The sequence below is a fragment of the Haematobia irritans genome, chromosome 1, assembly GCF_050003625.1.
Source record: "Haematobia irritans isolate KBUSLIRL chromosome 1, ASM5000362v1, whole genome shotgun sequence".
Lineage (NCBI taxonomy): Eukaryota > Metazoa > Arthropoda > Insecta > Diptera > Muscidae > Haematobia > Haematobia irritans.
In genome coordinates, this window is record NC_134397.1 from 84,876,095 (window position 1) to 84,902,015 (window position 25,921).

General features: G+C 33.4%; 1 protein-coding gene and 1 long non-coding RNA gene across 5 annotated transcripts in view; one reads left to right on the plus strand and one right to left on the minus strand.

The window, feature by feature from the left end:
- Nucleotides 1-872: 872 nt before the first annotated feature.
- Nucleotides 873-25,921, minus strand: part of nvd (cholesterol 7-desaturase nvd) — a 65,509-nt gene continuing 40,460 nt past the window's right edge. For 2 of the 4 annotated variants that reach the window (XM_075291033.1, XM_075291032.1), the window contains exons 3-7: nucleotides 23,957-24,350; nucleotides 23,574-23,880; nucleotides 23,419-23,521; nucleotides 12,739-12,912; nucleotides 873-1,094 (exon numbers count right to left, since the gene is read on the minus strand). In XM_075291033.1, the coding sequence (XP_075147148.1) occupies nucleotides 933-1,094; nucleotides 12,739-12,912; nucleotides 23,419-23,521; nucleotides 23,574-23,880; nucleotides 23,957-24,350 (1,140 nt within the window). In that variant the 3' untranslated portion in view covers nucleotides 873-932. The remainder of the gene's footprint in view (nucleotides 1,095-12,738; nucleotides 12,913-23,418; nucleotides 23,522-23,573; nucleotides 23,881-23,956; nucleotides 24,351-25,921) is intronic. The other 2 variants (XM_075291034.1, XM_075291035.1) reach the window with 2 other exon arrangements.
- Nucleotides 20,494-20,869, plus strand: LOC142221330 (uncharacterized). The gene is made up of 2 exons (XR_012717993.1): nucleotides 20,494-20,543; nucleotides 20,611-20,869. It is a non-coding gene; the product is annotated as an uncharacterized LOC142221330 (long non-coding RNA).

Consider the following 25,921-nt stretch of genomic DNA (forward strand, 5'->3'; position numbering starts at 1 on the left):
GCTGTCATGATGCGGAGGAAAAGGAATCAATTAAACACCTCTTGTGTGAGTGTCCTGCATTTTGTGTAAAGCGCAAGCATCTTTTAGGAGCATATAGCTTCAAATTACTGGCGGATCTGGAAAACGTTAACTTAAGGAGTCTGCAAATGTTTTTGGAACAATCTGGTTGGTTCAACAAAGAAAAATAATCAAGAAGGTTCAGCGGTTAAAACTAGAAGTGTCCATACACAGAAACAAAAAAATCACGAAAATTTCTCCAATTAAAATTTTAATTGAGTTTTAAAAAATATTCAATTAAAAATTTAATTGATTCAACAAATGTTTTAATTGAAATAAAAATCAATCACACAAATTAGTAGTATCAATTATTCTTTTAATTGGATCAATTAATTATTTAATTGGCTGTCAATTAATTTTTTAATTGATACTATCATTTCTGTGATTGAAGACATTTCAATTAAAAAATTAATTGGATCAATTAATTTCGTGATTGAATCAGAAAAAAATTTTTTGTGTGTATGCAATAGGTACTTTTAGTTAATGTGGTATCACAATGGACTGAATAGTCTAAGTGAGCCTGAATCTTAATCGGGCTGCCACTTTAACCTACCCTAACCTAGGCGATATCTAATTTGTCCCGCTCAAAAGTAGAGATCTCTGGGCATTCGATAATAATTCTCGCTTTGCCGGGAATGGAATAATTCCGGGAAAAGTACTCTTAGTACCATCCATGACAATATCATTGGAAAAAGCCTAGTAGGAAGCATGATTTTGAAATAACCAAACCCGCTGGGATGATGTTCTCGAAAACTGAAGATGGAAATGCATTGTTATTTTCTTCTTACCTTACACAAAAAAAATACTCAACAAAGTTAACATATCTATTAAAAAAATATATTTATTTTTGATAATTATGGCAGCTACAACTACTGCTACCATTCCAGATATTCCTTCGCATCGCAAAAGGGTCGACTGTTTTCGGAATAAAATTGTTGGAACCACTTTCTAAATGCAAGTATTGTCGTGTCCTCTTTGACTAGCTGAGGTTTCCTCCGATATACCTTATGATTCCACATAGTTATATCTCGTTCGAACTGAAAAGATAATTTTACAATGATTATTTTGGAATAAAAATTTGTTGGGGTCTTATATGCTAATTTCTTATGAAAATTACATACGAAAATTATTATTCACAAATTGAACCATTTTTCTCCACAATCCCTTAATCTTAATCAAAAAAAAACATGAAAATGGTCGTGCAAGCATATAAAGTTCATAGACTAGTATAACATGTTTGGGACATCACATTTTCTTAAATATAGTGTCTTTACATATATTAATTTCGTAGGGCAAGAGAGAACAGAGAAGAAAGATAAAGATGGCGACGGAGATACACAGTCTTACACAAGTTTACATACGGTTTAAGAAATTGTATTTTCTTTAATTAATAAAATATAATAAAATATGCATATATATGCTTTAGATATTGTAAATTAATTTGAAAAACAAAGTATCTGTCAATTTTCAAGAAGATTTTTTTAGTCTGGATTATAAACAACAACAAGAAACATGTTTAGTTATAAAGAAAAACCTCAAGAGTATGTAAACTTATGTGAGACTGTGTAGATACCAGAGGACATCAATGTAACGCATTGAGATACGTATTTTTTATGTGGATACATGAGTTTATATTCTTCAAAAATTTGACATGTTCATGTCTAAACATTATTGAATTTACACATTCAATTGTGTAATTGGAGCCTTAAAAGCGATATGCTTAAAATGAAACATAACATAGGCTTGCACAGTACAAACAATTTTTTGTTTGTACAAATTCTTAAAATATATATGCTTGAAGCAGAATATGTTTCGGAGTATACGTTACAGAGGCGATTTTTTTGGGGGTGTAGGCGTGTAACTTTTTCTTTACATTTACATAGACGTTTCGAACAACAAAAACTCATATATTATGGTATATTCCGCGTTTGATGAGAAACTGATCGATATTTTTGTTTAGGTTTCCATTATTTTCCTTGTTCTCATTGGAATTTATACCCGGTAAAATTCAGAAAATTTAAATTTATTGCGAAAACTGCGTAAAAGAAAGGTTTTCTATATATCACCTTAAAGAACTAGTCTTGGGCAAAATCCTTCACCGTAGTGATTCGGACTCATCGTTCCTTTTGTGCAAAGGAACTACACCATCAAACATATACTCCCAAACACATTCTGCTTCAAGCATATATATTTTCAGGATTGCTCCGAATAAAATATTGGTTGTATTGTTCAATCATAGTATATTTCACCTTAGACATATCTATTTTCAAAGCGCAAAATGCTTTAAGCATTCATTTGTTGTGTTATAAATAAAAAAATATGTTTATTATTTATTTGAATGTTATACACCAAATATTGAAAAACTTTTTGGTGTTTAGTCGAAACATATGAAAATCGGGGTTGTATATAAATGTAAATCATCGTCATAGGCGTAGGAAGGCCTCTGGGGATGGGGCTTAGACCCCCCAGAAAAATTTTACGCCCCCCACAAATTTGAAAACCTATTAACGATTTTCCATTCTTTTCCAAAGTAAATACAACCGAACAAAGTTCCGCTAAATACTTTGAAGCACAAGCGATCTACTTGGGTTGTGGTAGCAGTTGCCGATGGCAATATATAGTTTTATTTCTTAACATTGTCTTCTAAATTGAAAATTGATTTCTTTATTATAAGTGAATGTTCAAGTCTGATTTTTAAGAAATAAAACTGTGGTTCAAAACGTTCCAAAAAAGTAGTGAAATGATCTTTTTGGGTCCGGAAGTGGTGAAAATTGGCGCAGAAGCGATGAATTTAACATGGGAATGTCGTAGAACGAATGTCCACCATTTCACCAACCGTTGCACTGACTTTGCATCGCTTCTTAAGGTGTTATCCGCATTAAAAAATGAATGTGAATTAAAATGTGATATATTCCAAATAAATATTTGTTTGTATTTTTTATGATGTTTAATGCATTCTAACGCAAGTCTGAAACGTTTAACCTCGAATATTTTCAAATTTATCGATTTTTCTAGAATATATTTAGCATTTTTGGGACAAAACTTGAATAGTCTGTACCAATTTATTAATTTTTACTCTGTTTTTTACCTATTAAAAACAAAAAACAAAAAAATATGAAAAAGAGGTTTAAAAAATTGAATTAAAAAAACTTCCTGTGTAGTAAAAACAATTAACTTCTTTGTGAGGACAATTTTGGAAGTGCTTTAAAATTGTGCCGTAACAGCACCCAAATTTTTTGCTGGCAAAAAGTGTGGAACTACTTTTAGTTGCTTTATTATATTTTAATTGCCTAGTAATGTTGAAAACTATTAATTTTTACCTAGGAGGACTATAGACACCCCCCCCTTGGAAAATTGTCTGGCTACGCTAATGATCAACGTGGTTTGTATGTTGCTACAACAATTTTCACAGTTTCAAAAATTTGAAAACGAGTTGCATTCAGGGATAACCCACCGCTGAAAAACTTTTTGTTGTTTGGTCGAAGCTGGGTTCAAACCCACGACCTTGTGTATGCAAGGCGGGCATACTAACTATTGCTCCCTTTATGCCCCAAACATAATACATTCTAACATATTAGCATATATGTCCCAAACATGTGATGTTTGTTAATATGCTTGTACTTAAAAATAATGTGCTGTAATTTCAGCACATTATATATATATATATATATATATATATATATATATATATATATATATATATATATATATATATATATATATATATATATATATATATATATATATATATATATATATATATATATATATATATATATATATATATATATATATATATATATATATATATATATATATATATATATATATATATATATATATATATATATATATATATATATATATATATATATATATATTCGAATAGTTTATACTCACAAACAATTATCAGCGACATTTTTTCAATTAAACACTTAATTAAATTTGGAAACGATTCAATTAATATGTTAATTGATTCAATTAATTATTTAATCAAATCCGAATAAAACAAATTAAAAAATTATTGATTGTGCAATTAATTTGTTAATCAATTCAGAAATTATTTTCAGTTACAAACGTGATTGAAACATTTTTCGTTCCCAATTAAACATGTGAGTGATTGAAATCTGTCTGTGGAAGTAACTCGTAACGAACGGTTGGGTTTTTTTTTCGCGTAGAAATGATTGGCGACATTCTGTCTGCTGTCTGCGAAACAATAACAAATAATACAAAAGGGTTGAAATAAATAAAGTGTGTAACAACAAATGTGGTAAAGGTCTGAAAAACAATCTACGTTTATTGAAGGTAAGCAATTGTGAAATGTGAATATCGGACTAAAAATACATATTTTTCCTTTAAGTTTAGCCGCTAAAATCGTAATTTTTTCACGATTACTTTTCTTTAACAATTCATTTTAATGAATACAAACTTTGTGAAAATTTAGCCGCAAATTTTCACTAAAGTGAAAACTAAATCAGTAAAAAAAGTTATAAAATTATACATATTTGTTGCAGATTTCATTATAACTTGATGGGGAATATCCCAAAGCAAATTTTCACAAAGTTTGTATTCCTTAAAATGGATTATTACAGAAAAGTAATCGTGAAAAAATGACGATTTTAGCGGCTAAACTCGAACTTAATACCCACCTATAGTGAGCAATTTTATATCGCAAAATAGGTCAATATTTTAATCAAAAATCATCTAGTATAAGAATATTTTTGCAATCAAAAGGTGGGTATTATTCTTTTAAATTTGTACACTTTTCCACTCCTAGTTTTTTTAAAACCAAAAGCGGTATGGGTTAGTGTAATTCACCTTCAAATTGAGAAGTGGCGTTGGCATTAAACTGAATTTTTGTTTTATCTGTCTTTTTTAGTTTGAATCCAAGAAAAGAGCAGCATATGCGATAAATAATTTAATAACCTGCATTACAATCTCTATAGATGGTATATGGTAAAAAATTCCTTCTTCTGGATTTAAAAATATGGAAACGCTTTGCCATTATTTTTGCCTCTGATTGCTTCAAATTTTAATTTCAATGTGTGGAAATTTGTAAAGGAATTGTTAAAATTAAATTACATCGAGTCCCTTAATACATCTTTTTATGCTAAAAGATTACAACGAAAAAAAAAATTATATATCTGCATTCTACACTCAAAAAAAGTTTACTTGGATCCAAAGATTTTGACGTTCCCTTAAGGATTTTGGTATTGATTCCGAGCCAAAGATGCGGCTTCTTTAAAATAAAGAAATTTTTTAGCGACCTATCTGGCTTTAAATCTAGGACCAATTAAATTAAAATTAGGGTACCGATCTCATGTATCAAATTTTCATTCTCGCGTATTAAATGCATACTATTTGTATATAAAGGGTGATTTGTTAAGAGCTTGATAACTTTTTTTTTAAAAAAAACGCATAAAATTTGCAAAATCTCATCGGTTCTTTATTTGAAACGTTAGATTGGTCCATGACATTTACTTTTTGAAGATAATTTCATTTAAATGTTGACCGCGGCTGCGTCTTAGGTGGTCCATTCGGAAAGTCCAATTTTGGGCAACTTTTTCGAGCATTTCGGCCGGAATAGCCCGAATTTCTTCGGAAATGTTGTCTTCCAAAGCTGGAATAGTTGCTGGCTTATTTCTGTAGACTTTAGACTTGACGTAGCCCCACAAAAAATAGCCTAAAGGCGTCAAATCGCATGATCTTGGTGGCCAACTTTCCGGTCCATTTCTTGAGATGAATTGTTCTCCGAAGTTTTCCCTCAAAATGGCCATAGAATCGCGAGCTGTGTGGCATGTAGCGCTATCTTGTTGAAACCACATGTCAACCAAGTTCAGTTCTTCCATTTTTGGCAACAAAAAGTTTGTTAGCATCGAACGATAGCGATCGCCATTCACCGTAACGTTGCGTCCAACAGCATCTTTGAAAAAATACGGTCCAATGATTCCACCAGCGTACAAACCACACCAAACAGTGCATTTTTCGGGATGCATGGGCAGTTCTTGAACGGCTTCTGGTTGCTCTTCACTCCAAATGCGGCAATTTTGCTTATTTACGTAGCCATTCAACCAGAAATGAGCCTCATCGCTGAACAAAATTTGTCGATAAAAAAGCGGATTTTCTGCCAACTTTTCTAGGGCCCATTCACTGAAAATTCGACGTTGTGGCAGATCGTAAGTCTATTCATGATGAAATGTCAAAGCATACTGAGCATCTTTCTCTTTGACACCATGTCTGAAATCCCACGTGATCTGTCAAATACTAATGCATGAAAATCCTAACCTCAAAAGAATCACCCTTTAGTACCAACCTTCAAATGATTCGTGTCAAAATTTGACGTCTGTAAGCCAATTAGTTTGTGAGATAGAGCGTCTTTTGTTTAGCAACTTTTGTTATTGTGAAAAAAAAATGGAAAAAAAGGAATTTCGTGTTTTTATAAAATACTGTTTTCTAAAGGGAAAAATACGGTGGAAGCAAAAACTTGGCCTGATAATGAGTTTCCGGACTCTGCCCCAGGAAAATCAACAATAATTGATTGGTATGCGAAATTCAAGCGTGGTGAAATGAGCACGGAGGACGGCGAACGCAGTGGACGCCCGAAAGAGGTGGTTACCGACGAAAACATCAAAAAAATCCACAAAATGATTTTGAATGACCGTAAAATGAAGTTGCTCGAGATAGCAGAGGCCTTAAAGATATCAAAGGAACGTCATTCATCAATATTTGGATATGCGGAAGCTCTGTGCAAAATGGGTGCCGCGATCGGTGTTTGCAGCTGTTAACTCGTAATACACCCGAGTTTTTCCGTCGATATGTGACAATCACTACACTCTTGAGTCCAATCGACAGTCGGCTGAGTGCACTCAAAAAAAAAAAAAACTTTTCTTGGATCCAAAGATTTTGACCTTCCTTTAAGGATTTTGGTATTGATTCCGAGCCAAAGATGTGGCTTCTTTAAAATAAAGACATTTTTTAGGGACCTCCCTGGCTTTAAATCTAGGATCGATAAAATTAAAATTGGATACAGATCTCATTCATCGAATTTTTATTCTCTGTTTGCGATATATTAATAAAGGTATTAATTTACAAACAAATTCCAGTTTCAAAATCCAAATTATGCGAAGTACTTCAAAGTAAAAACTGTTTTCTTACTGCTAAAAATACTTTAAACCAAAGATGCAAATCCTTAAAATAAGTCTTAGTCTATATTTGAAGCATTTTTATCTTAAATTTAAAAATTCAATATGTCAGTTGAGTTAAAGACGATTTCTTTAAATTAAGAATGTTTTTCTTTATTTTAAGGAACATTTGCTAAATTTCAAGATTTGTGTCCTAAATTTAATGAAAAAAATTATTGAAGCAAGGATTATAAACTTTCTTTTAATGTAAAATGTCATTATTTTAAAGAATTTTGTCCTTAGCAATGCGTAAATTTTGAGTCCTAAAACTTAAGTTGCATAATCTTCCATATTAGTTCAATATTTTTTTCAGTGTGGACAGCGACCGGTGAACCGTCTCCGAAGCGTGGAAAGACTCAAAAGTCCGCTGGCAAAGTAATGGCCTCTGTTTTTTGTGATGCGCATGGAATAATTTTTATCGATTATCTTGAGAAGGGAAAAACCATCAACAGTGACTATTATATGGCGTTATTTGAGCGTTTGAAGGTCGAAATTGCGGCAAAAAAAGACTCAAAAGTCCGCTGGCAAAGTAATGGCCTCTGTTTTTTGTGATGCGCATGGAATAATTTTTATCGATTATCTTGAGAAGGGAAAAACCATCAACAGTGACTATTATATGGCGTTATTTGAGCGTTTGAAGGTCGAAATTGCGGCAAAACGGCCCCATATGAAGAAGAAAAAAGTGTCGTTTCACCAAGATAACGCACCGTGCCACAAGTCATTGAGAACGATGGCAAAAATTCATGAATTGGGCTTCGAATTGCTTCCTCACCCACCGTATTCTCCAGGGCTCAAAAGGATGCTGGCAGGGAAAAAATTTGGCTGCAATTAAGAGGTGATAGCCGAAACTGAGGCCTATTTTGAGGCAAAATCGAAGGTCGTTCTAATCGTTGTATTTTTTTTTGTTGACAAAAAACTTGTTTTTCTTTGTTAGACCGAGGACTTATCACTACTAGCCAACCTGTTAAGTCGATAAGCTTTGCAATGAAGTCGATTTGTACTTATAGTTAAGTGATTCGACATAAAACTGAAAGAAAGTTTTGTTAGACAAAGGTCAACTTGTCTTTAATAATTGTGACAAATTCTTCAAAATTGACAACATCGTCGTTAAATTCGACAATAAAGCAAACAAGTATATACGGCCGCAAGTTCGGCCAGGCCGAATCTTATGTACCCACCACCATGGATTGCGCAGAAACTTCTACGAAAGACTGTCATCCACAATCGAATTACTTGGGTTGTGGTATCTTAAAACTTCTTAACATCGTTTTCTAAATTGTGATTTAGTCCATACATGGTATATATTAGACAAAAAAGTTATGTATAGTTAAGTCTATAAATAATTACGAATCGATATGGACTTTTTGTACGTAGAGAGCCAGAATTGAAATATTGGGGTCGCTTATATGGGGGCTATATACAATTATGAACTTGATATGGACCAATTTTTGTGTGATTGGGGATCGATTTATCTGAGGGCCATATAACTATAGACCGATATGGACCTAGTTAGGCATGGTTGTTAACGACCATATACTAGCACAATGTACCCAATTTCAACTCACTCGGATGAAATTTGCTCCTCCAAGAGGTTCCAAAACCAAATCTCGGGATCGGTTTATATGGGGCTATGTACGATTATGGACTGATATGGACCACTTTTGGCATGGTTGTTAAATATCATATACTACCACCACGTACCAAATTTCAACCAGATCGGATGAATTTTGCTTCTCCAAAAGGCACCGGAGGTCAAATCTGGGGATCGGTTTATATGGGAGCTATATATAATTATGGACTGATAGGAACCGATTCCTGCATGGTTGTTGGATACCATATACTAACATCACGTACCAAATTCCAACCGAATTGGAAGAATTTTGCTCTTCCAAGGGGCTCTGGAGGTCAAATCTGGGGATCGGTTTATATGGGGCCTATATATAATTATGGACCGATATCGACCAATTTTTGCATGGGAGTTTGAGGCCATATATTAACACCACGTACCAAATTTCAACTGAATCAGATGAATTTTGGTCTTCCAAGAGGTTCTGGAGGTCAAATGTGGTGATCGGTTTATATGGGGGCTATATGTAATTATGAACCGATGTGGACCAATTTTTGCATGGTTGTTAGAGACCATATACTAACATCACGTACCAAATTTCCGCCGGATCGGATGAAATTTGCTTCTCTTAGAGGCCTCGCAAGCCAAATCGGGGGATCGGTTTATAAGGGGGCTATATATAATTATGGACCGATGTCGACCAATTTTTGCATGGCTGTTAGAGACCATATACTAACACCATGTACCAAATTTCAGCCGGATCGGATGAAACTTGCTTCTCTTAGAGGCCTCGCAAGCCAAATCGGGGGATCGGTTTATATGGGGGCTATATATAATTATGGACCGATGTGGACCAATTTTTGCATGGTTGTTAGAGACCATATACTGACACCATGTACCAAATTTCAGCCGGATCGGATGAAATTTCCTTCTCTTAGAGGCCTCGCAAGCCAAATTTTGGGGTCCGTTTATATGGGGGCTATACGTAAAAGTGGACCGATATGGCCCATTTGCAATACCATCCGACCTACATCACTAACAACGACTTGTGCCAAGTTTCAAGGCGTTAGCTTGTTTCGTTCGGAAGTTAGCGTGATTTCAACAGACGGACGGACGGACGGACGGACATGATTAGATCGACTCAGAATTTCACCACGACCCAGAATATATATACTTTATGGGGTCTTAGAGCAATATTTCGATGTGTTACAAACGGAATGACAAAGTTAATATACCCCCATCCTATGATGAAGGGTATAAAAATGTACCTGATTTTTTTTCTGCATTTTGCTATATGGATCATTTATTTTTATTTGCAGTTACATGATGTCTGCGTTTGTACATTTGATGGGCACGATGTAAATATGGAATAATTACTTATTGTTGATATTGAAATAAAATAGAGTGTGTAAAAATATATGATGTTTGCTTAAACGGCATTATAAATACAAAAAAAATGAATTAGTTTATAAATAAATAAAAACAAATAAATAAAGTTAATTTTGTGTTTTCTTTTCTCAAGTGGCGTCCTTTTTTCGACGATGAAAAAAGTTTTTTCATAAAGATCAAAACATTTTAGGTTGTGACCATGTTCTTTTAACTAGAAGAAAAACTTTTTTAATGAATACCATAACATTTTAAATCGTGACCATTGTCTTTTCATTCAAACAAAATTCTTTTTATCAATATAATAACATTTTATATGAACCATCAATATAATAACATTTTATAGAACCATGTTCACTGAGCCAACATGGTTGCAGGTTAAAATGTTACATGGTCGCCGCAAAAATAGCTCTTATCATATTATTTTGCTCTTCGAATATGATTGTGACAATCATGTTTCTTCTCTGCGTGTACGCAAAACTCAAAAAAGAGAGTTGTGTCCTTAAAATATCATTACTTCAATTCTCTCCTTTGGCTCGGAATCAATACTAAAATCATTAGTGGAAAGACAAAATGTCTGGAACCGGGCATGCTCTTTTTTCAGTGTAGACCAAGACTTATTTTGAGGATTTACCATCTTTAGTATTTTTGTTTCAACTCAAATTTATACAAATAGTATATATAAATCTGAACCGATTTGGCTGATATTTTGCAAGTTTTTCGAGACTCATAAAATATTCGGATGTACGGAATTTGAAGAACATCGGTTGATAAACACGCCAATTATGACCAGATCGGGGATAAAAATATATGACAACTATATCTAAATCTGAACCGATTTTTTCCAAAATCAATAGCGATTGTCTTTGTTCCATAAAAACGACCCTTTGCCAAATTTGAGGACAAGCTATTATAAGGACTTAAAATTCGACCTGTAGTTTGCGCACAAAAATACATGAACAGACAGACGGACGTACAGACAGACGGACATCGCTAAATAGACTCAGAATTTAATTCTAAGACGATCGGTATACTAAACGATGGGTCTCAGACTTTTCCTTCTTGGCGTTAGATACAAATGCACAAACTTGTTATACCCTGTACCACAGTAGTGGAGAAGGGTATAAATATGGGAAACATTTAAATCTGAACCAATTTTGAGCCAACTTCGCAAAAGTTTATTTATAATTTATCCATCGATAGATATGTATTAGAAGTATCGGAAAATTGGACTAATTTTTACATGTTTTCCACTTGACATTGGAGATTTTTCAAGGAACAACACTACAATTTATCAAAATTTCCTAATCCATATACGAGGTCACAGTGATTGCTGTAATGTACAATGAAAAATATATCACAAAACAGCCCAGTAAAAAAAATTGGAAGTTGTTCCACAAACATTTATTTTAATGCGCATCCCAGAATCCGCCATCAATGTTTTCCACTTCCGATGCAGTCCTTTTGGAAAAGTCCACAAATATTTCTTGTAAAGTGCATACCGGTATTCCCTATCGAGTTTTTTCCACTTCCGATGCAATCCTTTTGGACAAGTCTTAGAACGGAGTTAGGCCGTTTAAAGTGAAAACTTATGTTTTGGACAATTACATTGTGCAGCAAACTGCACTCAAATCGATGATTTGACTTTGGCAAAGGAAAAGAAATATGCTTGCAGATTTGTTTAGGTAATAGCCGAAAATCTTTTTTCGGGAGGTTCAAGTGTAGTTCACTTTGGGTTTATTGAATTAACTGACTTTATTCTGATAATTGGTTGATAGTTTTGTTGCAAGTAGAGGATGCTGATGAGGAATGTGGTAATTCCGAAACAGCTGTCCATCCAACCGCTTTGCAGTAAAAATTAGATAATAATAAAATAAAAGTGTAACAGAAAATACTAATAATAATAAAAAGTGAAATTGAAAAAATAGTTTTTAGTGTTTTTCGTCGTATGACAAGCCCATGTAAAATTCATTGGAGGTGATCCATGTTTGCACTACTTCCGGATCACAAATTGGGGATCCAAACTACTTTTTTGGAAGCTCTGTTTTTGCTGGGAGGATCATTATTGCATATTCCTGATGAAGAATACCAATTATTAAACCACGTATGAACCGGTTATTTATTTAAGAAAAGACTATCCATCCACCGTTTTGGATAATAACCCAATTTATTAGAAACGAGACAAACTGACAGCACAATATTTTAATTGTACACCCAGAAAAGGAATATGATCACCTCAAACATGTTTCAAGAGCAAAATGTTATTTTTGTATGGTGACCATGTAACATGTTTGTCACTAAAATGTATAACCTGCTTGCCGAAATCAGATACATGATTTCCGAGAAAATAACATGGTTGCGAAAACCATGTTACATGGTCACCACCCAAAAATAACATTTTGCTCTTAAAACATGATTGAGGTTATCATATTCCTTCTCTGGGTGGAGATACACTGTAACTTTTGTATCTCAAATCATATATAGGAACAAAACTCTACATGTTTAAGCACAAAGAAATTTTTTCAAATTGTTTAAATAATTGCTTACCATTACACTTTCAGCGAAAACAACGCATTTCATGAGAGGTGCCAAAATTCTCTGGGCATAGAATCGGTGAACCACTTTCTGTGTCATCGGACCCATTGGTGTAATTGTTTGCAGTATCTCTATTCGACCGAGTGACGGTGAATGCAGGTGCAGCTGTACATAGGAAGGGCCAATCTGCAAAAATAACACAGAACGGAAATATAAGGCATGAAGGCCTAAAAGAAAAAAATAAAACTCATAGAAAGCAACGCAAAATGCTTCATTTATGAAAACATAAATGATTCAAATATCAATAAGTATTTTCTGGTGCCATTATATGTGAGCCATGCCTACACGCTCACAAAAATCGCTTCTGTAACATATACTCCCAAACATATTTTGCTTCAAGCATATACTTTTTTGGGTATTGCCCAAACATTTATATGTTTGATCTCTTCCAATATATAATATGTTTGAAAGCATATTGGTCTAAACAATATATGTTTGGGTAGTCTAAGTTCCAAACATTTTGTATTTTTGCATCCAAATTCAATAATGTTGTCTTCCAAAAAACAATATGTTATTATGTGAACATATAATATGTTTGGAAGCATTTTGCACCCAAAAATATTATATGCTTAAAAAAATTCTCCCAAACAATATTGTGCTCAAAATTTTATTTATTTATTTATATATTTACAATCATAATGAATTATGAAAATAAACAGGTAATATAGGTGCTAACAACATAGGTTTTCGACCTGAATGCTCAAAATTTTGTTTCTGCGCAATTGTATATTCCCCCACATCTTTCTCACTTCCACGAGATTTTTTAGTTCTTAGCACCTTTTTCTGTAATACAAACATTGTAGAAGAAATTATTCAATTGTATGATTTTTTTTATTTTAATTTTACCTTTTGCCGGACGGGGATTCGAACAGCGGACCACACAGTTTGTAAGGATCAAAGAAGTAGCTGATCAATTGCCCAAGGAAAAATAAAATGTTAATTTTGTAATAACAAGCAACAACCACCAACTTAATTCAATATCGCTCCCTGTTAAATAGCGCTCCAAGCTACTAAACACATATATGTTTATAGGCTATTTCTAAATTAATATATGTTTGCATCCAAGCATATTATATTTACAAACATTTTATGTCCCAAACATAATATGTTCTAACATATTAACATATATGTCCCAAACATGTTATGCTAGTTTATGAACATTATATGCTTGCACTCAAAAATATTGTGTTTAAAAATTTGTGTTCCAAACATATAATGTTTATAGCCAAACATATGAAAAACAGTCTTTTTCATCCGTGTATCTTGCATATAAAGAGCCGTAGGGGGTAGAATAAGCCCAGCCTCCAGATGCCTTGTGTGAATAAGGGATATTTTGTGTTGTTTTTTATTTTGCAATCGCCTTATAATAGCTCCGTTCGCTTATCCAATAATTTGTAATAATTGTTGTTGCCGATGTACTACTTTGAAAGAGGTTCTATCAACTATTCATTGCGGTTGTTTGTATACTTTTTACGAGCTAAAGAATTAAAAAATCTTAAATTAAATTTCTAATTTATTTTGAAACACAAAGAATTGGACGATTACGTCTAATTTTATGATTTTTTATTGACAATACATACATAGTTCGAGATTGGTGTCAATGTCAAGATTTATGATATTGATGTCGAACTCTCATTTCCATATCTTTTATTTGCCAATGTGTGTCATTGCAAACAAATACAATTACTCGGGTTGTGGTAACAATTTCCAATGACATGGTATACTTTTATTTATATTGTTTTCTAAATAATTAGTTATTAGCTTAACCCTTTCGACCCTAAAGTTGCCTGTGGGCAACTTTTTGGGTTTTGAGACTCACTATCAGCGTTGTTTTTGTTTTTGTTCATAAAACTGTAACAATATCGAAAGCTGTAAGTGTTGTCTTCAAGTTGAATGAAAAATCAGCTAATTTGGTAGTCAATTAGCAAAAAAAAAATTCATTAATACGCACGTGTCTCAAGAAAAAAATATTTGCGAATTTAAAAAGAGGTTTTTATACATGTGAATTTTTGAAATTTTTTGAAATTACAACTAAAATGTTGAAAGTTTTTATTAAATCTGTTGTAGTACATGTCAAACAAAATATTTCTGGAAGTAAAATCTTAGAAGTGCAAAAAAACAAAAGATGAGAAATTTTTAAAATTGAAAAGTTGCCTGTGGGCAACTTTGGGCAATTGTGGTAGTAAAATTACATATTTTTGGACATAAGACCTAGAGAAAAAAGGTTTGAAAAAGAATGATTTTGAAAAAATTTTGAACTTCGATTGGGGTGTCCCAGTGACGAGAAATGAGGCGATGATGTAGAAAACATATCTGCAGTGCAGGGGGGAATTTGGAAGGAATCGTAAAAAGTAAGGAAGCCATAGATATCGACCTTCTTGGCAACATACTAGTGGATTAGTACGAATATTGGCACATTAGTATACTTTGGTTTTTTACACCGCCAGTTAAATTGACATGGGTGCAAAAAAAAAAATCGTGTTCGTGTATCACGCGTGATTCATGCGAAACCGTGAATGAAATTTAAACGAAATCTTGTGAATGTGCGTGAACGAGACTAAACAAAAATGTGTGGCGCGTGAGCGTTAGTTCAAATCAAATTGTGTTCGTGATTGTGAGTGAGTAAAATTTGTCCGAAATCACGCTCCCGATAAAAATTCACTTTCACGACCCTACTCACGCTCACGATCCAACTCACGATCAAGATAAAATTCGCGTTCGCGATAAAATTCATGTTCACTATAAAATGCACACTCACGGTAAAACAGAGACACAAAAAGTCACAATCACGTACAAATTCACGTTCACGATTAAATTCATGCTCACCGATTTCAATCACCTTCACTTATTTAATCACGCTTAAGATTTCAATAGCGAGAGTCACGAGAAATTTCGTGAATTACGAGAATTTTATTGAGCCACGAAAATTGTCGTTTTCCGAAAATATTCGTGAATCACGAGATTTGTCGTGAATTACGAAAATTGTCGTGAATCGTGCGAGAGCGTGAGGCATAAACGTTGTTCATGTGTGAGCGTGCGCAAGTATGACTTTTCATATCGTGAATTGGCGTGAGCGTGAATTCCTACACACATGGCGTGCGTGAGTACAAATATTTCTTCGTGAATGTGTTTGAGCGTGAGTGAAATTCCACTCACGCGCGCATCTAAGTATATATTTACTGTAAAATAACAAAAAAAATCAAATAAAACGTAATACGCCTATCATTAGAAAACAATCTATTTTGTGGTCACAATTGCCCAAAGTTGCCCACAGGCAACATTCTCTCGAATGGGCGTGGCGACCCGAAATTTTGGCTAGATGCTTCTTAAATGACTTCAACGTGATTAAAAGTAAAAAAAGGCAGTAATACCTATACAAGCCTATTTAGTTCTTGATCGGTTTATATAGAGGAGTCCATAGAAAACCTTGAACCGATATGAAAAAATTTTCGCATGACAAACAAAGGCAAACTTTGTGCCAAAGTTTATAGGTGTACTATTACAGCTTGATTTTACATATCAATATATAAAAATCGAGCTTATATAGAAATCTAAATCAACGTTGTTGGTATTTGGTATGACATCACGATGCACTAGGGCATGGCGTCCATAATTTTTTGGCCAAATATCAGAGCGCATAAGCCGTTGTTCTGATCACTACAAAATGCTCTAGACATGAATTCAAAAGGACAAAATCTTTAATACTAAACCCCCCCCCCCCCCCCCTTCAAAAAAAAAAATTCTTCTCTAACATATGTTGAAGAAATTATTCAATTTTATACATTTCTTAAATTTTACGGAGACTAGACGGAGAATCGAACCGAGGACCATACACTTTGTAAACCAACACACTACACACAAAAAATAACCGCAAATAAATATTAAAAACTTTATTTGTATATACAAACTGCTGATGCTCAACAAATTTGTCTATTTATTATGAGGCATTTGTTGTTGAAATGTGTTTGTAGATGCTTCATAGAGAAAACAGTAAAAACATCCCGAATTTTCCAACAAATTGGTTTGTTGAGAAAATAGTTGACAGCTATAGATATGAAAACAAAAAAAAACAAGACTGGTGACGCACACATCGCTGAGAATATAAATAAACATAAGATCGGTCCACTGGGCAATCCTGTATATTTTGGTATGAGGAGAAAGGGCGTAACGTGTACTTTCTGGTTAAATGGTCGGTCGCTATATTGGAAACCAATTCAAAATATCCTGGGCAGGAGTGCACAGTGGGACATTTTCCCTTATAGTAATCCATCCAAGTTAGTGTTTTTCCATTAAATTGAATAAAATAAAGTTTTCTGGATTGATTTCGAATATATCGAACATATAGTCAAAAAAAGTACCCGTTACGCCTTTTCTCCTGATACCAAAATATCCTCGGCAGGATTGCACAGTGGCCCATTTTATAAAAATTAAGGTTCCATTAGTGCGGTTTTATTTCTACAATATCTCAATCGTTATTGTGTTTTTGATCTATGTGACCTTATTTTCTGAGAGTGCGCTCCTGGGCTTTTGTTATGGTGTTAAATTTGTCGCTAAGTTAATTTATTATTGGTTAAAAGTAATCAAAATATATATAAACATTTTTTGGTCACCTTAGTACACGCAAAGAAAAAAAACGTTTGGAAAACTTGTACCGAAAACGTTTTTCTTTTGTTAGAGTTTTTTGAATTGCTTCGAAAATTTTAAACTTTTATCACCAAAAAAATTCGTTTGTTACAAAATTTTTATTTTTTCAATAAAAAAAGTTATGTTTGAAATAACAACACAGTCCATTTCGTTTATATCAAACACTGTTCTTTTCTGACTTTAGGTCTTTAATAAGACACATTTTACAGTTCAAAATTTAATATAGTACAATGTAATGTTGAACATTTTTTCGGAATCTTCCGAATATATCTGGAATATATGTAAAAAAAAAACAAAAGCAAAAAAAAAAACTTTGGCCGAAGCAGGGATCGAACCCACGACCCTTGGCATGAGAGTCGGACGTAGCTACCACTGCTCCACGGTGCCAAACTAAATGTTTGTTTCTGTTAAATAAACTTTGTTTATTCGGTTCGTGGGCGCCGCAAGCTATGCTATATAAATATAACTTATATGGATATTTATCTATTGATGACCATAACAGGTACATAGCTCAGTGGTTAGTGTGTTGGCTTACAATGTGCATGGTCCGCGGTTCGATTCTCCGTCCAGGCGAAAGGTAAAAAAATTATAAAAATAATATAAAAAAAAAATTTATAAAATCGTATAATTTCTTCTACATTGTTGGTATTACAGGAAAAGGTGTTAAGAACTAAAAATCCTCGTGGATGTGAGAAAGATGTGAGGGACAATGCAATTAGCAAGAAAACAATGTTTTTTTTTTTTTGAGCTAGTCTTTATGAAATTGTTTTTACATCCTGGAAACGAATAAACGTTTATCACAAAAAGTATATACTTTTCTTCCAAATACACTTCCTTACAGCGAAAAGCAAATGAGAAACGAACTTTGTTTGTCTAAAATTTCGTTTGGGAGGAAAGAATTATTTTTTTGCGTGTACAACTCAACCCATTCGGTGCGCGGCTAAATCTGTCTGGTTTGTGTCTTAGCTTTTTATACCCTCCACCATAGGATGGGGATATATTAACTTTGTCATTCCGTTTGTAACACATCGAAGTATTGCTCTAAGACCCCATAAAGTATATATATTCTGGGTCGTGGTGAAATTCTGAGTCGATCTGAGCATGTCGAACGAAACAAGCTATCGACTTGAAACTTGGCACAAGTAGTTGTTATTGATGTAGGTGGGATGGTATTGCAAACGGGCCATATCGGTCCACTTTTACGTATAGCCCCATATAAACGGACCCCCAAATTTAGCTTGCGATTGCTCTAAGAGAAGCAAATTTCATCCGATCCGGCTGAAATTTGGTACATGGTGTTAGTATATGGTCTCTAACAACCATGCAAAAATTGGTCCGCATCGGTCCATAATTATATATAGCCCCCATATAAACCGATCCCCCGATTTGGCTTCCGGAGCCTCTAAGAGATCAAATTTCATCCGAACCGGCTGAAATTTGGTATATGGTGTTAGAATATGGTCTCTAATGAACATGGTCCACATCGGTCCATAATTATTTATAGCCCCCATATAAACCGATCACCAGATTTGACGTCCGAAGCCACTTGGAAGACCAAAATTCATCTGATTCAGTTGATAATTGGATTGTTAATATATGGCCTCGAATACCCATGCAAAAATTGGTCGAAATCAGTCAATAATTATATATAGGCCCCATATAAACCGATCCCCAGATTTGACTTCCGGAGCCCCTTGGAAGAGCAAAATTCATCCGATACGGATGAAATTTGGTACACACAAAAAAGTATCACCAAAATTTTTTCAATTAAACACTTAATTGAATTTGGAAACGGATTCAATTAATATGTTAATTAATTCAATTAATTATTTAATCAAATCCGAATAAAAACCAATTAAAAAAATGATTGATATTTGTTACGTTTCCAATTAAAATATTAATTGATTCAATCAATTTGTTAATCAATTCGGAAATAATTTTCAATTACAAACGTGATTGAAATTTTTTCCGTTTCCAATTACACATGTGATTGATCCAATCACCTTTGTGATTGAAACTGAATAATTTTGAGCAATGGAAAGAGCGAAAAGAGAACAAGAGAATGGGTTTTTATTCAACAATGTATGATGGAGAGATCAGTCTGTAGAAGTAACTTGTAACGAACGGTTGGGTTTTTGTTTTTCGCGTAAATTGAAAAACATGATTGGCGACATTCTGTCTGCTGCATTGAAAATGTGTACATAAATATTTTGAACGCAACAACAAATCATAGCAAAGGGTTGAAATAAATATAGTGTGCAACAACAAATGGCCACGTAGTAAAGGTTTGAAAAAATATATGAGAGAACGCATTTGAAATTACCTGTGTTTGTGTTTTGTGGTATTGTAAAAATGGAAAACAATCTACGTTTATTGAAGGTAAGAAATTGTGAAATGTGAGTACCGTTTTCCATTGACGCCTGTTTACATTAAACGGACTAAAATAATATATTTTTTATTCATTTCTTTTAGTAACCAATTTTATTTCGTGAAATTGACCAATCAATCCCATCAACTCCATCATTTTATCAAATATGTAAGAATATGTTTGCAACAAAAAAGTGGGTACCGTATTGATCTTTTAAAATTATAATTTTTTTCACTCCTAGTTTTCTTAAAACCAAGAGCGGTATGGGTTTGCTGGAAGATTCACCTTGAAGTTGCGAAGTAGCGTTGGCATTAAATTGCATTTTTGTTTTACCTGCCTTTTTCAGTTTGAACCCAAGTAGAGAGCAGTATATCTGGTATATAAACTAATGAGCTGAATTATGTAATGGTAAAAAAGTTCTTTCTTTTGGATTTAAAAATATGAAAAATATCCGAAAATAATAAATATATGTATTTTCCATTTATATTTTTTTCTATTTCCAGAATTTGCAAAGTATCATCAATATAATACCAAATATTACATTGCTTTCCCATTATTTTTGTCTTTGATTGGTTCAAATTTTAATAGACGTTTTTAATGTGTGGAAATTTTGGAAAGGAATTGTTACTAAACTTAAATTACCGAGCTCCTTAATACACATTTTTATGCTAAAAGACTACAACTGCAAAAGAAGGTTATAAATCTGCAACCTGGAACTATGAATTGAACTTGATATTCTATGCAGGTAATGTTTAACAAAATTAACTTTTAATTGAACAAAATGAAATTCGAATTATTCTGTTTACTTTCAGAAAAACTAATTTAGCTTACAGGCTGCTGATTTATTGGAAATCTAGGCGCATCTACATATTAGAAGGAACATGCTAACACGGTTATTATTATAAGGAAGATAATGATTTATATAATTTATTTTTTCACCCTATAGTTGTTATTGATAGTAGTTGTATTTGTAAGTTATGTTAGAACAAAATACAAATGACAAGAACCAAAATTATCTGTCTATTGCATAATTCAAAAAATAATAAAATATTAAATATGTTTTATAAGAAACACATATTTTCTTTTATTTCAAAAGAAAAAAAAACTAAATACGATTTTGAGGTCGCAATATATAAATTTTTTGATCGAAATTTATAGCCAATTTCAATTAATTATTTAATTGAATGAATCAAATAGTTGATTGATTTTTGTCGCGAAATTAATTAAAATTTTAATTGATTCAATTAAAACTATGATTGAATTTTATGTTAAAAATCAATCACGTTTTTAATTGATTCAATCACACAATTAATTGATTCCGTGACAAAAGTCAATTAAATTTTTAATTAAAAATCGTGTTGGTTTTCAATCAAAATGGGTGATTGATACTATCATTTTCGTGATTGAAGACATTTCAATTAAAAAAATGATTGAATCCGCGATTTTCGTGATTGAAATCAAAAAATTTTTTTTGTGTGTACGTGATGTTAGTATATGGTATCCACCAACCATGCAGGAATTGGTTCATATCAGTCCATAATTATATATAGCACCCATATAAACCGATCCCCAGATTTGACCTCCTGTGCCTTTTGGAGAAGCAATGAAGAAGAAAAATGTGTTGTTCCACCAAGACAACGCACCGTGCCACAAGTCATTGAGAACAATGGCAAAAATTCATGAATTGGGCTTCGAATTGCTTCCCCACCCACCGTATTCTCCAGATCTGGCCCCAAGCGACTTTTTCTTGTTCTCAGACCTTAAAAGGATGCTCAAAGGGAAAAAATTTGGCTGCAATGAAGAGGTGATCGCCGAAACTGAGGCCTATTTTGAGGCAAAACCGAAGGAGTTCTACCAAAATGGTATCAACAAATTGGAAAGTCGTTATAATCGTTGTATCGCTCTTGAAGGGAACTCTGTTCAATAATAAAAACGAATTTTGACAAAAAAAAAATGTGTTTTTCTTTGTTAGACCGGGGACTTATCAGCCAACCTGTTATACGAACTTAACCCTTTTATTACCGAAATAAACCTAATGTTGAAAACTTTATTTTTTCTGTTTTTAACTACTTGTACTAACAGTATTTTAATTTTCTAATAATCTAATTTAATTTAAGAATCTACCTCGATTACTTCAAGAGCCATATGAGTTTGTTCGGAAAACTCGATTCTTGAATTATGACCAAATGGCCTTACGCAAATAAGCGCTATCTGGCCTATAATATCCTTCGAAGTGTGAGAAAAAATACAAAATATCAGCTAGAGGTTTTGTATGAACTAGACACATGCCCCCAAGTTCCGATATCCGGAATCGCAAGAATTTATTTTTGTTATAATGAAAATATGGTCATACGCTTGTACTGAAATCCAATTTTAATCTGGACTTATCATTAACCCCAGACAGTTTATCTACGTCTGAAAGACGTATGCGTTTTACTTGTTTTTCGTGAAATGTGATTTCTTTGTTACAAATAAATAAAAGTTTAGCCTAAATCGTGTTTAAATGATAAGGATTTGTATATAGAATCGGTGTAAGTACACAAATTTAAAACAAAAATCCACAAATTTTTTCCACATGATGACAAACTATGATACGTCCCACAGACGTATGTTTAGCTTATCCGTGACTTTCAGTAGGTTAAGCTTTATAGGGTTAAAGGGAACTATATTGCCAAATGTTGGGTCCATAGGTTTTGGGCTTAACATAACAAACGAAAATTGCGATTCCAAATATTGGAACATGGGGGATATAGTATAAAAATTGTCCAAAATTTCGTATTTTTCGTTTATTGTTAAAGAAGTTTGTAAAAAATGCATTTTAGTGCTCACCAATATGGAAAATTAAAGCCTCTACTTTAAAATAACATCGAGAAATAAATCGAAACTAAGTGGCGAAATCGAGTTTGGTGTCATTTTCGAATGTCCTCCAAAGTGGACATCGTTAGTCAAAGTGTTAAGAAATATAAGTAATCAACAACAATTTAAGAACAGAATGAAAAATTACATTAGGTATAGTGGCAGCCCGATATTTCATCCTCACTTAGACTATTCAGTCCATTGTAATACCACAGTGGAGAACTTTTCTCTTATCACTGAGTGCTGCCCGATTCTATGTTAAGCTCAATGACAAGGGATCTCCTTTTTATAGCCGAGTCCGAACGGCGTTCCACATTGCAGTGAAACCGCTTAGAGAAGCTTTGAAACACTCAGAAATGTCACCAGCATTACTGAGGTGGGATAATCCACCGCTGAAAAACTTTTTGGTGTTTAGTCGAAATTGGGTTTGAACACACGACCCTGTGTATGCAAGGCGGGCATGCTTACCACTACAACACGGTAGCTCACATTACTTTGACACAATAAATTTATTTTTCAAAACAATTTAAAACTCTAATTTATGTTAGTATTTTTATATCTTTTTATAACTTATTGTTAATCTTAAGTTTTTAAATCATTTTAGGACATTTTGTGTAATAACATATGATTCAGTTTATAATATAAAGTGAAACTTGTTGGTCCGATATAGAAAATAAATACTACATCAATCGATAATGAGTTAATTTAAAAATTTTTATGTTTTAAATTTTTTTATCGTTAATAAGAATTGAATACGAACTCACCTGCTCCCCAGTTATATCCATTTGAAATAGACTGAAATGTGATAGCTTCATCGAGTGTTTAAGGGTTACCACAGCCATATGTTTAGTTGATGAAGGCGTCCACCTGAAACAAACTTTGAGTTTAATAAGTAGCCACATTAACAAACAATCCATACTTTGCTTCCCAATTGTGCGTCCCAATAGCCTTTAAAAATATTGGATTTGGATTTTGCCCTCCAGCAAGTGCACTTAAATTGTGGATCGCTTTAAAATGTGCCAGATCAGCTCCATTTTCAGGAATTTCTTGTATGTGGCAATTAATGTAAAACTCATTTCTGCCATGATACGTCAACTCTTTTGTTGTGATTTCTTCTATTGATGGAATGTCCCATGGAATCTGATCTGGATCTGCAGAGTACCATATAAAAATATTATCATTAACTTCACGTGATGTCCATTTCCGAAGCTTCGATGTTGAGGGAGCTACAAATGTTCATGTACACAAAAACCCATTATTTTGGAATTATATTGCGAAAAAAATCTATCAATCTATACCTACCACAAGTGCTGTATGGAACGTTAACACATATGCCATCACTTCCTCGAAAACTCCATTTATGAAAGGGACATTGGATTGTGTCCCCTATAACTTTGCCTCCAATGCCAATATTTGCTCCTAGATGAGGACAATAAGCATCCAGCACATATACGGACGAGTTCAGTGTTCTAAATGCAACTAGTTGCTCACCAAGAACTGATACATGCTTCGCTTCTCCTAGTTTCAGGTCAGATGATTCCAGAATGCAATACCAACCGTTGGGATATGGTGGCGGCAATTCATTGATTCCAACCTGACGAAGTTTTCGTATTCTGTTGATTGCATCCCGTTTTTTGAGGGAGTTGACTCTAGTTGCAGCTTGTAATGCGATGTCATATCCAACATCGTCTAAGTTCTATATAAATTACGAAGAATCATTGCATAAGAAGAATAAATTAATAATACAGTGGATCACGGTTACAACGGATTAGTCCGTTATATTCACAGTTCATTATAACCATAGTAAAGAACGTATAGAGAAATTATCATATCCCAGCAAAAAAAAAACAAAAAAAAAACATACACGCAGAGATCATATTCGAAGAGCAAATTAGCTTTTTTCGTCGGTGAAAAAAGGATGCCTCTTGAGAAAAGAAAACACAAAATTAACTTCATTTATTTATTTATTTATTAATTCCTTCTTTATTTGTATTTATAAATTATACAATATAGAAATATGCAGAGCAAAAAAAAAACACACAAAAAACAAGTAAGGAAAGTCTTAATCGGGCGGGGCCGACTATATTATACCTTGCACCACTTTGTAGATCTAAATTTTCGCTACCATATCATATCCGTCAAATGTGTTGGGTGCTGTATATAAAGGTTTGTCCCAAATACATACATTTATATATCACTCGATTTGGACAGAATTTGATTTATTTAAATCTGAAACAATTTAAGGAAACTTCGCAAAAGTTTACTTATGATTTATCGCTATATATGTATCAAAAGTTTAGGATTATGACCAGATCGGTGAAAAATATATATGGCAGCTATATCTAAATCTGAACCGATTTTTTCCAAAATCAATAGGGATCGTCTTTGAGCCGAAACAGGACCCTATACCAAATTTTAGGACAATCGGACTAAAACTGCGAGCTGTACTTTGCACACAAAAATACATCAACAGACAGACGGACAGACAGACAGACATACGGACATCGCTAAATCGACTCAGAATTTAATTCTAAGCCGATCCGTATACTAAAAGGTTGGTGTATGATTACTACTTCTTGGCGTTACATACAAATGCACAAACTTATTATACCCTGTACCACAGTAGTGGTGAAGGGTATAAAAACACATTTTTCAATTACACGTCCCTTCTTTTATGTTCACATAAAACCATGTGCCATTTATGAATAAATAAATTAACACAAAACATAGTAATTCCGCATTCTGCTTCCATTCCAAGCAACAATCAACACTCGACTGAAGCGAAAAATGCAAATCGTGAGTACATGCTCAAAGTATTTATAAAATTATTTTCGCTACAAAAAAGTTAAAAAATTAAATGGTCAAGAAAAAAATGTACGTGGTTTTTTATGTCCATAAGTACGTAGCAAAATTACCAAAAAAAAATTGAAAGGCCAGGTTCCTGATTTTCCTGACCAGGTAATGGTCTCAATTTCTATCATTTATATGATAGAACCAGTGCTGTGGAGCCGGAGTCGGAGTCTTGGAGTCGGAGTCTGAAGATTTTGCTTGAGTCGGAGTCGGAGTCGGAGTCGTAAAAATTTTGCTCGACTCCGACTCCGGCTAAACCAAATTTTTTAAAACACTTCACATTTTTGTAACTAAGCAAGTTTTTACGCAAATTAGTTTCCATTGCGTTATTCATTCGATCACTGTACAGCATGATTGTAAATGAAAATCAACTTCCAATTACGGCTATCTTTTGATGTTTCCTAGAATGTTAGATAG